Consider the following 13,282-nt stretch of genomic DNA (forward strand, 5'->3'; position numbering starts at 1 on the left):
CGGGACTGCGGGAGGACGTGGCCCGGGGGTCGACGGCGGGATGGGCGAGACCGAGGGACAGCGAGGAGGTGGGCGGCAGAGGAGCGGAGCGTGCGGGGTGGGCGGTAGAAAGAGAGAAGGGAGGAGAGGTAGGAAGGGGCAAGGTGAGGGAGAGCCTTGAAGCCTAGAGTGAGGAGTTTTTGTTTGGAGCGGAGGTTGATAGGCAACCACTGGAGTTGTTTAAGAAGGGGAGTGACATGCCCAGATCGTTTCTGCAGGAAGATGAGCCGGGCAGCAGAGTGGCCCCTTCTCCTTCCTTCTGCTCTACCCCCTTCCCCTCCCCACAGCATTTGTGCAGATTTGTACATATTTATTACTCTGTTTATTCTGTTAATGATGTGTACATAACTAGGATTCTATTTATCTTGATGATATTGACACCAGACTACTTGTTTTGTTTTGCTGTCTTTCTACCCGTTTAGACCGGGAGCCCGTTGTTGGGCAGGGATGGTCCCTATCTGTGGCCAAATTGTCCATTCCAAGCGCTTAGTCCAGTGCTCTGTCCATAGTAAGTGCTCCATAAATACTACTGAATGAATGCCCATAGTAAGCATTCCACAAATATTATTGAATGAATGCCCATAGTAAGTGCTCCATAAATACTACTGAATGAATGCCCATAGTAAGTGCTCAATCAATACAATTGAATGAGTGAATGCCCAAAGTAAGCGTCAATAAATACTATTGAATGAATGAATGCCCATAGTAAGCGCTCAATCAATACGATTGAATGAATGAATAAATGCCCATGGTAGGCGCTCAATAAATACTATTGAATGAATACCCATGGTAAGTGCTCAATCAATACGATTGAATGAATGAATGCCCATGGTAAGTGCTCAATCAATACTATTGAATGAATGAATGCCCATGGTAAGCACTTAAATAAATACGATTGAATGAGTGAATGCCCATAGTAAGTGCTCAATCAATACGATTGAATGAATGAATGCCCATGGTAAGCACTTAAATAAATACGATTGAATGAGTGAATGCCCATAGTAAGTGCTCAATCAATACGATTGAATGAATGAATGCCCATGGTAAGCGCTCAATCGATACGATTGAATGAATGAATGCCCATGGTAAGCGCTCAATCAATACGATTGAATGAATGAATGCCCATAGCAAGTGCTCAATAAATACGATTGAATGAATGAATGCCCATGGTAAGTGCTCAATCAATACTATTGAATGAATGAATACCCATGGTAAGCACTCAATCAATACTATTGAATGAATGAATACCCATGGAAAGCCCTTAATAAATACGATTGAGTGAATGCCCATGGTAAGCGCTCAATAGGTACGATTGAATGAATGAATGCCCCTAGCAAGTGCTCACTCAATACGATTGAATGAATGAATGCCCCTGGTAAGCGCTCAATAAATACTATTGAATGAATGAATACCCATGGTAAGCCCTTAATAAGTACGATTGAATGAATGAATGCCCCTAGTAAGCGCTCAATAAATAGGACCGACTGATTGACGGAACCGGGTCTGGGGAAATCCCGTTGGGGAGGGGCGGGCGCGTCCTCGCAGGCGCGCGCCGCCCGCGGGCCCGTTGGGGCGCGCGCTCTCTCTCTCGCGCGCGCGCGCTCCGCAGCCCCGCCCCTCCGGCGGCGCGCGCTCCCTCCCTCCCTGCGTCCGTGCGCGCCCCCCTCCCCCCTCCCCGCCGTGCGTGCGCGCTCCGGGCCCGGCCGCGGCTGAGCAAGCGCGCTCTCGCTCGCTCGCTCGCTCGCTCCCTCCCCGTCGCTCGGCCCTGCGCTCCCGCGGCCCCGGGGGACGGGTCCGGCCCCGGCTCCGGCCCGGACAGAGCGCGGCCCCGCCGCCATCTTAGGCTGCTCCCGCCGCGCCGGCCGTGGGAGAGGCGGGGCCTCCGTCACGGCACCGGGCTGGGGGAGCCCCTGCCTCCCCGCCCCTGGCTGCTCCCGCACCCGCTCCCCGCACGTCCCCTCCGGCCGGGAGCCCGAGAGATGCCGCGCCCCGGCCGCCCGCTCCGTCCGGCCCCGGCCCCGGTCCCGGTCCCGGTCCCGGCCTGGCTCCTCCTCTTCGGACTGCTGTGCAGCGGGGCCCGGGCTGCCCGAGGTAAGGGCCGGCCGCCGGGGGGTGGGAGTGGGGGGGAGGGGAGGGACACGGGACCCCCCGACCTCTGACCCCTGACCCCCGGCCCCTGCACCCCCTCCCCGCCCGCCGGGGACAGTTGTCGGCGGGAGGTGGGGGTCTCGGGGGCGGCCGCCGCGGGGGGCTTCGTCCTCCCCTCGCTCCAGCCGGGACGCCCCCCCCCCCCCCAGGGTTTGGGGATCTCCCTCTTTTCCCCCTTTTTCCCCATTTCCCCATCTCCCCCCTTCTCCCCTTTCCCCCTTTTCCCCATTCCATCCTTCTCCCCCTTTTCCCTCTTCTCCCCCTTTTCCCTCTTCTCCCCCTTTTCCCTCTTCTCCCCCTTTTCCCTCTTCTCCCTCTTCCCCTCCTTTTCCCCTTTTCCCTCTTCTGCCTCTTCCCCTCCTTTTCCCCTTCTCCCCTTTCCCCCCTTCTGCCCCTTTCCCCCCTTCTGCCCCCTTCCCCCCTTCTGCCCCCTTCCCCCCTTCTGCCCCCTTCCCCCCTTCTGCCCCCTTCTCCCCCTTCTCTCCCTTCTCTCCCTTCTCCCCCCTTCTCTCCCTTCTCCCCCTTCTCTCCCTTCTCCCCCTTCTCTCCCTTCTCCCCCCTTCTCTCCCTTCTCCCCCTTCTCTCCCTTCTCCCCCTTCTCTCCCTTCTCCCCCTTCTCTCCCTTCTCCCCCTTCTCTCCCTTCTCCCCCTCTCTTCCCTTCCCCCTTCTCTCCCCTTCCCCCCTTCTCTCCCCTTTCCCCCCTTCTCCCCTTTCCCCTCTTCTCCCCCTTCTTCCCCTTTTCCCCTTCCCCCTTTTCCCCTTTCTCTCCCTTTCCCCTTTTCCCCCTCCCCCTAGGACCCCCAGGACCATCCGCAAAGGACTAGGGGGAGAGGGGAGGTACTGGCGGACGAGAAGGGGAAAGCCGGTCGGCCCCCCCTCCTAATAATAATAATAGTATCTGTTAAGCGGTGGGGTAATAATGCTAATGATGGTATCTGTTAAGCCCTTACTCTGTGCCAAGCACTGTTCGAAGCGCTGGGGTAATCATACTAATGATGGTATCTGTTAAGCGCTATGTGCCGTGCACTGTTCTTAGCACCGGGGTGTTAATGATGACATCTGTTAAGCGCTTACCCCTTCATTCAGTCGTATTTATTGAGCGCTTACTATGTGCAAAGCACTGCACTAAGCGCTTGGAATGTACAATTCGGCAGCAGATAGAGACAATCCCTGCCCAACAACGGGCTCACAGTCTCTGTGCCTAGCACTCTTCTAAGCGCTGGAGTAATGTTAATGATGGTATTTGTTAAGCGCTTACTCTGTGCCAAGCACTCTTCTAAGCGCTGGGGTAATAAAAGTAGCGATGATGGTGTCTGTTAAGCGCCTACCTTGTGCCAAGCACTGTTAATTAATGATGGTATTTGTTAAGCGCTTACTCTGTGCAAAGCACTGTTGTAAGCGCTGGGGTAGATACAGGGTAGTCAGGCTATCTCACAGTCTCAATCCCCCGTTTTCCGGATGAGGGAAGTGAGGCCCAGAGAAGTGAAGGGACTTGCCCAAGGTCACACAGCAGACAAGTGGCGGAACCCGGGGGATTAGAACGCTGGCCTGCCCCAACGCTCAGTACAGAGTCGGTACATGTAGTAAGCGCTGAAGAAATGCAGCTACTATTATTAGTATTATTAGATTATTAGTGTTATTTCCCCGGTCTCCCCCCGAGGAGTGTCGGGGAAGCATCTCTGCCTTGGCCTTCTCCTCCCTGGGTTCGTGTATGCCTGGACCCGAATAAGGAGCCCCGCATTAAATGCCCATTTTGGGGGTGTCCCCTGCCGAAGCTCGGCAATTATTTTTATTTCTTTTTTAATTGGAAATGGGACGGGGCAGCTCCACTTCTCCCCCCCTTCGCCTCTCTCCCCGCTGTCTTTAGACCACTGTTTGCTTTGAAATCACCAGGAGGCCAGAGGTCGTAACTTGTTGCCAAAAAAAGAAAAGGTTAAAATCGTGAATCGTGATAAGGTTGACAACCAAGGTCTCTCCCGTTGCATCCGAAGGGCTGGCTCTCCCCGACAGCTTGGATGCAGAGGGTTTTTTTGGTTGTTGTTGTTTTTTTGAGGATGTCATTTGGGAAGGGGGGAAGCGCTCAGAGGCTGGTCGCGAAGAGAAACGGAAAACACAACACCCCGTCCGTTCCCTAGGAATGTGGAACCGAAATGATTTCATAAATACGTTAGAGATAGCGTTTACTGTTTAATGGAGCTGCTTGATTACGGGCCTTCAGCCACTTAACCTCTTTAAATGTTCTATCCTTTTGTTATTGATTGATCTTGCAAAGGGAAAGCATACGCATTGCAGATCTGCTTCTGAACAGATCTCGGGATTGCAAACGTCTTTCCTTGGCTGTGGAGCCGGGTAATCCAGATGTAGCCCTCAGGTAGTGCCTAAATGGATTTAACTGCTTGTGGGAATATTGTATAAACGAGGAGGAATTTTATTTGCATAGTTTCGAGGGGGTGCGGAAACCCAACAAATCTGTTATTTCCATTTATAGGGCTTTTTTCAATGATCCATTTCTTTTTTCTCTCTCGGGACTCGACATATTGAGTGTTTTGTTCACAAATTAATAGGAGACAAAATGCATCTTTTGTTGCAAGATCCCACCCGTCTATCTCTGGTTCCCATGACCTCTCCAGGTTCATTTTCAGTTATGTTACATTTGATGCTGACCTCTAGGGTTTGGCAGCCACGTCTCAATTTACGTAGTTTGTGTTAAACAAAACTTAAATTTTAGATTTTAGCCTTAAAACTGAAAGCCTTTTCTAAAGTGTCTTATATTTTAAAAGATTGGTTTAAAAAGATGTATTTCTGTTACAAAGGTTTTCACTCCAACATTTAACAGCTATTTTGGCAAATTGGATTTTTGAAAATCGTTTCAGGTCACACTTCATTAGAGTCTTATTTCAAGGCATTTTTGCCTAGCTAGATTTTTCTCACCTTTCAGTAAATTTGTCAGCTTCTCATCCTAAGAATGATCGGCTTACTGTCAACTGGATTTTGAGGTCATTTGATACGAATTTTGAATCACAAGCATTATAATTACCACGGATCCAAAACAACTGAGCAAAAATCTTAATTGAAAAAGTATTTGCTTTTTTGACCCAATTATAGTGATTGTTCAGTAAGATTTGGTCATTTTCTTAATGCGGTCTCTTGAAGTTTTTAAAAGCACATGTTGTCAAGCAGATCCCCTGTCCTAATGGTAGAGCTGCTACAGTTTTCTGGGTCAATTCCCTCTGTGTTATGAGACTGATTCATGAATATTAAGTGACAAGCTAATGAAAGAACAAAATATGAAGTGCTTCTTTGAAATGACCCAGATTTTAATTTTCAGTCATATAGCTTGTGGTCACATTTTAGTGGTAGGAATCATCTAGCTTGTGGTCACATTTTAGTGGTAGGAAGTGATTTTTTGATTATTAATACCCGAGCTGGCCACTGCAGGGAACCTGATGAGCATATTACGAGCTACTGTTCTGGACTGAGAGGAGGGGGTTAGGTAAGGTCATTCTTATCAGCCAAAAAAGGCCAAATGGTCCTGATGAAATATTGGGAGAGAATGATGGCTAGGTTTGAATTAAAAAACAGCTTCTCGATCTCAGTTTTATTTGTACTTAAGTTGAATATTTAATTGGAAAAGCCAAGTAAACTCTGTCTTTTGCCCAGCAATTCAATATTTTTTCATTTAATTTGTAATGTGTAAACTCTGTGGGTTGGGATGGTGTCTATCAAATCTATTCCACTCTAAAAGGGCTTAGTACAGAGCTCAGCACAGAGTAAATGCTCAATAAATGCCACTGAATGATTGATCGAAGAACATAACCTGCCAAATAACAACTGGATTCCTTGGATGTCAGTTGTCTGGTTTTGTATGAAACATTGCAATTTTGAGGAAATCAAAAAAAAGAAATTGCTCATTTGAAAACTTCTCTCCAATTTCTCGGAGGTAGTTTAGGAACAGAGGAATATTAATGGAAAGTACATTTTGAATTTAGGGTCTTAATGGCATTTAGTAAATGAAGTGCATTATTGAGTGCCATCTGTTTCACTTAGAGTGCAGCAACCAAGTAGTAAAGGTTCCAGGAAGAGAATAATAGTTAAAGCTGATGCTAATTTTTGTCTTCCTTTTTTAGAATTTCTTAAACCCTAGGTATCACTGGCACCGTTACTTTTCATTTTCTGATCTAATTATTGAAACCTTTTTTTCTGGCTTCAGTAGGGTCTGTGGTTTTGGTGCAGTGGGTTCAATTTTAGTCCATTTGGATGTAAGCTTTGCTTCAAGCTTGTGGAGTCTGGACCCAGGGGTTGAGCGGCATTCAGGTCCAGAAGGGCAAGGCTGATGCTGGACTGGTTTGCAGTGCATACAGTTAAATGTTTAATAAATACTTAGTGCTGCTACTGTAAATCTAAGAGGATTTTTGCATGTGCCAGACTGAGCATGTACAATGGTGCCACAGCTGCTTTTTCGAAAGCTGTGTTAAACCCCTACCTTCTCCCCCACCCAAGGGGTCCCAAATGTTGGAAGGGACCTGTAGACTTCCCTCTCTGGCCTCTCCCTGACCCCCCTTTCATAGGGTTAGGTCTGCTCCCCTATAGGGCTCTAAGGAGCAGGGGACAGGAGCTGCCATTATGGAAATCCGGGGTACATTAGACAATAGATTTCATATGACGATTTGGTGTGAGGTCTCATAGGAAGATTTGGCCAGGGCTTGAAGAATGCAGCTGCCTGGTTGCCAAAATTTTGTCTAGTAGAACGGAGAATTGGATATTGTGCCCAATATTCTCTACGATGTCCTTGTGAGGCAGAAAAATCTGTGGTGACACCTTCTATTTGTTGGGGCACTTTATGGGCACTTGGGGAGAGAGCCCTTTTGAAAGGTAAGTGGTGCAGGCTTTCCCTGTGGATAAGCCTGACCATCCATCCATCCATCCATTAAATCTTCAGGTAGCTCACCTTTCTGACAGAGCCAGCCGCTTGACTCCACCCCCTGGGGCTCTGTGCTTGCCCTGTAAGGCAAAGAATCACCAATGTTATCTTTCATTGTAATTTTGTAGACAGTTTTTTTTTTCAAATTGACTTTCAGTTGAAAGCACTTCAGTAGGCAGTTCCAGATTAAGATCTAGTACATATAAAAATGGAAAAATCCAGAATACGAACGATGCCGAATAATCCAGGAGAACTGAGATGGATTACGTTTCTTATTTTATAAATGTATTTGGGGCTTCTTTTCGGCCGCAACACCTTCCAGGTTCTAGATCACAAAAAACTAGGAGTTTTAGGCAGGCAACACAACTACTCTCTTCACTTCAGTCGTATTTATTGAGTGCTTACTGCGTGCAGAACAATGTACTAAGCACTAGGAAGAGTACAATATAACAAGCAGACCCAGTTCCTGCCCAGAGTGAGCTTACAATCTAGAGGGGTCTCACTTGAGACTGCCTACATAGCTACCCAAATCACCCAGTGGTATTTATTGAGTGCTTACTATATAGGCAAGGAGACAGATTTCTATTTTTCTGTTTCTTAAGTAAAGAACTGCCATTCATCTTCCTTGAAAATCTTGATCTAGTAAAATCATTGTTCCCTAGAGAGTCCTAACACTCGGTAATCAGACCCTAGTCTGCAGTCGGATTCCCGCCTCAGATCTACTGTTCCCTGTTGTGGCCTCTGTCAGAATTGTGACCTTTCTCACCGAAGAACCTACAACATTGCCCTTATCTCCCTCTCAGAGCCCAGATATGCATTCAGAATGCGCTCTTTTGCTGTAGTTTATTCCTGGAAGGTACATCTATGGATCCGTGGGGGTGGTCATTTGTTGGGCAGTTAGCTTTTGAACACAATTTTCGAAGCCCTGATTTCATGGGCCACCTTCATCTGAGCTTTTTGTCTACATCCAATGCTTTTAGGTTTCACAAATGTCAATTTTGCAATCCATCAGAGATATTTACTGAGCACTTACTATATGCAGCACCCTCTTAGAAGGGCTTGGAAGGGTTCAATGCCATAGGGTTTGTAGACGTGATCCTGCAGTTTTTTGCCATCTCCTCACTTGGCTCATTAAGCTAATGGTATTTATGGGGGGATCCAATATTAGTCTCCTGTTTCTTTTCTGGACCATTGCCTCCCTGAGAAATGGGCATTGGTTTCCTGGCCCAGTCAAAAATTGGTGTGCCAGCCAGAACTGATCGGTGTGTGCCATTCCCATTGCATGCCAGGAGTTACCAAACTCCTGCTCTATCCATCTCAAAATCAACTCAAATGTTGTGGAACATTGAGGTGACTTCAAGCTCTACTGGGCTTAGGTTGTTAGTCTATTAATTTGTGCTTCAGTTTAGTTAGTTCCAGTTGAGAAAATGGCATCTGAGTATTGAAAGAAAGGAAAATATCATTTTTGGGAAGATCAGTATATGGAGCAAGTGGTTTTAGTATCTGCTGTCTGGAATATAGCTCCTGGCTTCCCCCATCCCACCCCCCCAATAGCAAGTGGTAAAATCAGTGAAGCAAAGGAGTATCTGTCATGCATCTCATGGAATGATTTGCTAGTTGTCTATAGCCACACAATATGAGGAAATAAGATTTCACCATCAGCATCATCTTTGAATACGGCTATATAGTTTTTCCTGACTAACAATATGAATTGAACACCTACTGTATGTAGAACGCTGTACTGAGGACTGGGACATAAAATAGAAGTACAATCAGTTAATGGTATTTACTGACTATTTTACTATGTACAGGGGACTGTAGTAAGCACTTGGAAAAGTACAGCATAGTAGAGTTAGTAGACATAATCCCTGCCTTCAAGGAGCTTACAGTCTAGAAGGGAAGAGAGGCAGTAATATAAACCATTAATAGGGGAAATGAGAGTGTAAGGATTTGTCTAGTACTGTGGGACTGAGGTGGGGGTGAATACCAAGGTCTTAAGGGGTACAGATCTAACTGAATAATTCATACAGAAGGGAGGGCGGGAAGGGGAAATGAGGACAAAGCTAAAGCGGCTTGTAGGAGATGTGATTTTAAGAGGGCGTTGATTGTGGGGAGGAAGGCAGTTTGTCACATAAGGAAGAGGGAGAGAGTTTGACCAGAGGGAGGATGTGGGCAAGTGGTTGGTGGAGGGATAGATGAGATCAAGGTACAAAGAGTAGGTTGGCGTTTTGAGGAGTTAAGTGTGAAGTTTGGGTTGTAGTAGATGATCAGAGAGTTAAGGTTGGGGGAATGCTGATTTGAGTGCTTTAAAGACAGTGGTGAGGATGTTGGATGGGCTACCATTGGAGGTTTTTGAGGAATGGAGAGATGTGGATGGGAAGGTTTTTTTTAAAGAAAAACTGATTCTGGGCAGCAGAGGGAAGTGTAGACTAGAATGGGGAGAAACAGGTGGGGAGATCAACAAGGAGGCTGATGCAGCGGGCAAGGAGGAATATAAGTGCTTGGATCAGCAGGTTAACCAATTGGAAGGAGAGGAAGGGGCAAATCTAGAGGTGCTGTGAAGGTAGAAGCTACAGCATTGATAGGGATTGAATGTGCGGATTTCAGAGGAGGAGAGGGGTTGGGGCTGGAGAGGTAGATTTGGGAATCATCCACGTGGAGATGGTAGGTTGTTGAAGTGCAGAAGCAAATCAGCTCCCCAAGAGAGTTGGTGCAGATGAAGAATAAAAGGGGTTCCAGAACTGAGCCATGAGGAACTCCCACAGTTAGAGAATGGGAGGCAGAGAAGGAACTTGTGAAAGAGACTGAAACAGAGGAGAATCAGGAGAGAATAGCCTTGGAGAATCCCTAGTTGGATAATGTTTCCAGGATAAAGAATGATCCACAGTGTCAAAGGTAGTGAGAGGTCAAGGTGGTGAGGATGGACTGGAGTCATGGTCCTTTCCTTGAGGAGTTTGGAGAGCTATAGGAAGTTCCTTGTTTATTCAGTTGTACTTATTGAGAGCCTCTTGTGTGGAAGCAGCATGGCCTAGTGAATAGAGCATGGGCCCGGGAGTCAGAAGAACCTGAGTTCTAGTCCCAGCTCTGCCAATTTTCTGCTGTGGGACCTTGGAGGCAAGGTATTTGTATCTGTATCTACCCCAGGGCTTAGAACAGTACATGACACAAAGTGTTTAACAAATACCATAAAAAATGATGTGGAAAGGTACAGGATAATAATTAGACCCTGGTCCTGGCCCACAGGGCGTTTATAATCCGAGTAAGATTGAGGAGGGTTTAGCAACGAACACAAAAGAAAAGATTAAAATAGTAAAAACAACATGTTACAAAAGGATTACAATAAAAAAGAGTAAGAGCCCCATTATATCAGAGTTTTTCAGGTTCTCTCCTCACTGACAGGCAGTTCTAAAGTCCAGCACTGTCCTCTGGTTGCCTTCTCTCTACCATGTTGGCTTAATGGTAAATGTCTGCGAGCATGCCACCTGATCAACGGAGGCCACAATACATTCTTCTTTGAGTTTGCCACCCCCAGGCAACTGGTTCTCATCCTCCTGGCTGGAACTCCCCAGTCCTTTCGGTGCTAACGGCTTCTAAGGGTTGGGGAAAGTAATTGGGGAAAGTAACTGTATTGACTTAGTTTGAGGTGAAGGTCTTGTCAGATATGTCTCAAACACCATCAGCAGTTGTGGCCTATTAGAAAGAGCATGGACCTGGGTTCTAATCCTGACTCTGTAGGGCCTTGGGCCCTTAACTTTTCTGTGCCTTAGTTCTCATCTATAAATTTTCTCATGTAAGTTACCACATTATTACCACATTAATTACTACAATGTAAATTACCAGATTAATGCAGGCACTTATCCTATCCCACCTTGATTATTGTATCAGGCTTCTTGCTGATCTCCCTGCCTCCTGTCTCTTCTCACTCCACTCCATACTCCACTCTGCTACCCAAATCATTTTCCTTTAAGAACGTTCAGACCATGTTTCCCCAGTCCTGAAGAACCTCCAGGCGTTGCTTACCCACCACCACATCAAACAAGCTCCTCACCATTGGTTTTAAAGCACTCAGTCACCTTGCCCCCTCCTACCTCACCTCACTACTCTCCTACTACAACCCAACCCGCATGCTTTGTTCCTGTAATACTAACTCACTGTACCTCAATCTCAGTGTATTCTCTATCTAACTGTACCTCAATCTCATCTCTTGCCCATATCCTACCTCTGGCCTGAAACTTCATCCCTCCTCATATCATTCATTCAGTGGTATTTATTGAGAGCTTACCATGTGCAGAGCACTGTACTAAGCACTTGGAATGTACAATTCGGCAACAGATAGAGGCAATCTCTGCCCATTGACGGGTTTACAGTCTAATCAGACAGATAACTGCTCCCCCCCCCCATATCAGAGGGATAATTGCTCTCCCCCCATTTCAAAGCCTTACTGAAGGTAAATCTCCAAGAAGCCTTCCCTGACTAAACCCTCCTCCCTCCCACTCCCTTCTGCATCACCTTGACTTGCTCCCTTCATTCATCCTCCCTCCCATCCCCAGAACACATATATACACATCTGTTTATTTATGTATATTAATGTCTGTCTCCCTCTTTAGACTCTGAGCTTGTTGTGGGAAGGGAATGTGTCTGTTGTACTCTCCCAATCGCTTAGTACAGTGCTTTGCACATAGTAAGTGCTCACTAAATACAGTCGAATGAATGTAAAATGGGGATTCAATAGCTGATTTCCCTCCTACTCAGATTGCAAGCCCCAAGTGGGACCTGATTATCTTGTGTCTACCCCAGAGTGTAGTACAGTGCCTGGCACGTAGTAACAACTTAAAAAATACTGCTGCCTGTGACCAATAGAAGAAGCAGGTAGTTCTTCCTGTTAAAATGCTGGGTAGTCAGTGGAGAATGGCCGACTTCTGATTATCTGTGAATACGGAAGTGAGGTGCTTAGCTAATGAAAGTCCTCAGATAATCAAACAATTTCACGTTAACAATTAGTTTCTACCCCTCATACCTCCAAACCTGTTTCCCTGGGCCATTAGAAAATAGTAAAATCGACTAGGTTTGAGTAAAACGCCTTCCTTGCTTTTGTTCAGATTCTAGAGGTCCCAAGGACCAGTGCAGTGGTCAAAAGACTGGGAGGTAGCAGGAAGAAAAGGAAGCAACGCAGCTAAGGTATAAGCAGTACTTGAGTAATCTAGTTGTGTGTGTGATAATCTCACTTCTGTATTCCTGGAAAATTCTTAGTAATGTCTGTTCATGGGCCCTATGTAAGGGCAGATTTTTCACTCTGACAGAGGTTTAAACAAATTCTGAACCCAAGTCCTTGAGAACTTTTTCTTGCTTGACTATATTATATACCCAAAGGCTAAAATAGGAAACAATCTTCATTTTAAACATTCTTTATAATGAAGCTTCTTTACACTGACTGTCCCACTGATAGTTTTGTGGGATAGTAAATATCCAAATTGTTCCAAATGAAGAATTTCCATTTAGATGAGAGATCATTAACTTTAGGAGTTAATGCTTTGCATTTTCAACGAATGGAGAATCTATTTTGTCCCATTTTCTTCTGCCTAGAATCATAATCTTTCTGAAGTGAATCATCATTAAAATACTTGTTTTTTTTAAAACCTGACAGTGTAATGTTTTCCTTTTTGTACATCAGACAGATAACTTTGACATTTTTTCCAGGTTATCAGAAGCTCCAGTTTACACAACCCAAGTTCCCGCTCTGCTTGTTCCCCCTAGGGAATGGCGGAAGGACCAAGGAATGAACCGGTTAATGTGTAACATCAGAAGGTCCTTCCCATTTCTGGGCCTCTCCCCGGTTCTGCCTCTTCTTATTCAACCCCCTTAGATCAGCTCTCCTGGACCACCTAATAATAATAATTTAAAAAATGATGATGATGATGATTATAGTATTTGTTAAGCACATACCTTATGCCAAGCACTGAACTAAGCACTGAGGTAGATATAAGGTAGTCAGATTGGATACAGTTCCTATCCTACTTTGGGCTCACAGTCTAAGGGGAAGGAAGAACAGGGATTGAGTCCCCATTTTACAGATGATGCAGCTGAGGCAGAGTTGCAACATTTGCCTAAGATCACACAGCAGGCAAGTGGCAGAACCTGAATTAGAAGCCAGGTCTCTGACTCTCAGGCCCATA

At 46.2% G+C, this 13,282-nt stretch overlaps 1 protein-coding gene across 4 annotated transcripts in view; it reads left to right on the forward strand.

Moving 5' to 3' along the window:
- Positions 1 to 1,840: 1,840 nt before the first annotated feature.
- Positions 1,841 to 13,282, forward strand: part of CLSTN1 (calsyntenin 1) — an 81,307-nt gene continuing 69,865 nt past the window's right edge. For 2 of the 4 annotated variants that reach the window (XM_029065770.2, XM_029065772.2), the window contains exon 1: positions 1,841 to 2,130. In XM_029065770.2, coding sequence (XP_028921603.1) covers positions 2,019 to 2,130 — 112 coding nt within the window. In that variant the 5' untranslated portion in view covers positions 1,841 to 2,018. The remainder of the gene's footprint in view (positions 2,131 to 13,282) is intronic. The other 2 variants (XM_029065771.2, XM_029065773.2) reach the window with 1 other exon arrangement.

This window comes from Ornithorhynchus anatinus, chromosome 5, assembly GCF_004115215.2.
Source record: "Ornithorhynchus anatinus isolate Pmale09 chromosome 5, mOrnAna1.pri.v4, whole genome shotgun sequence".
In the NCBI taxonomy this organism is placed as follows: Eukaryota; Metazoa; Chordata; class Mammalia; order Monotremata; family Ornithorhynchidae; genus Ornithorhynchus; species Ornithorhynchus anatinus.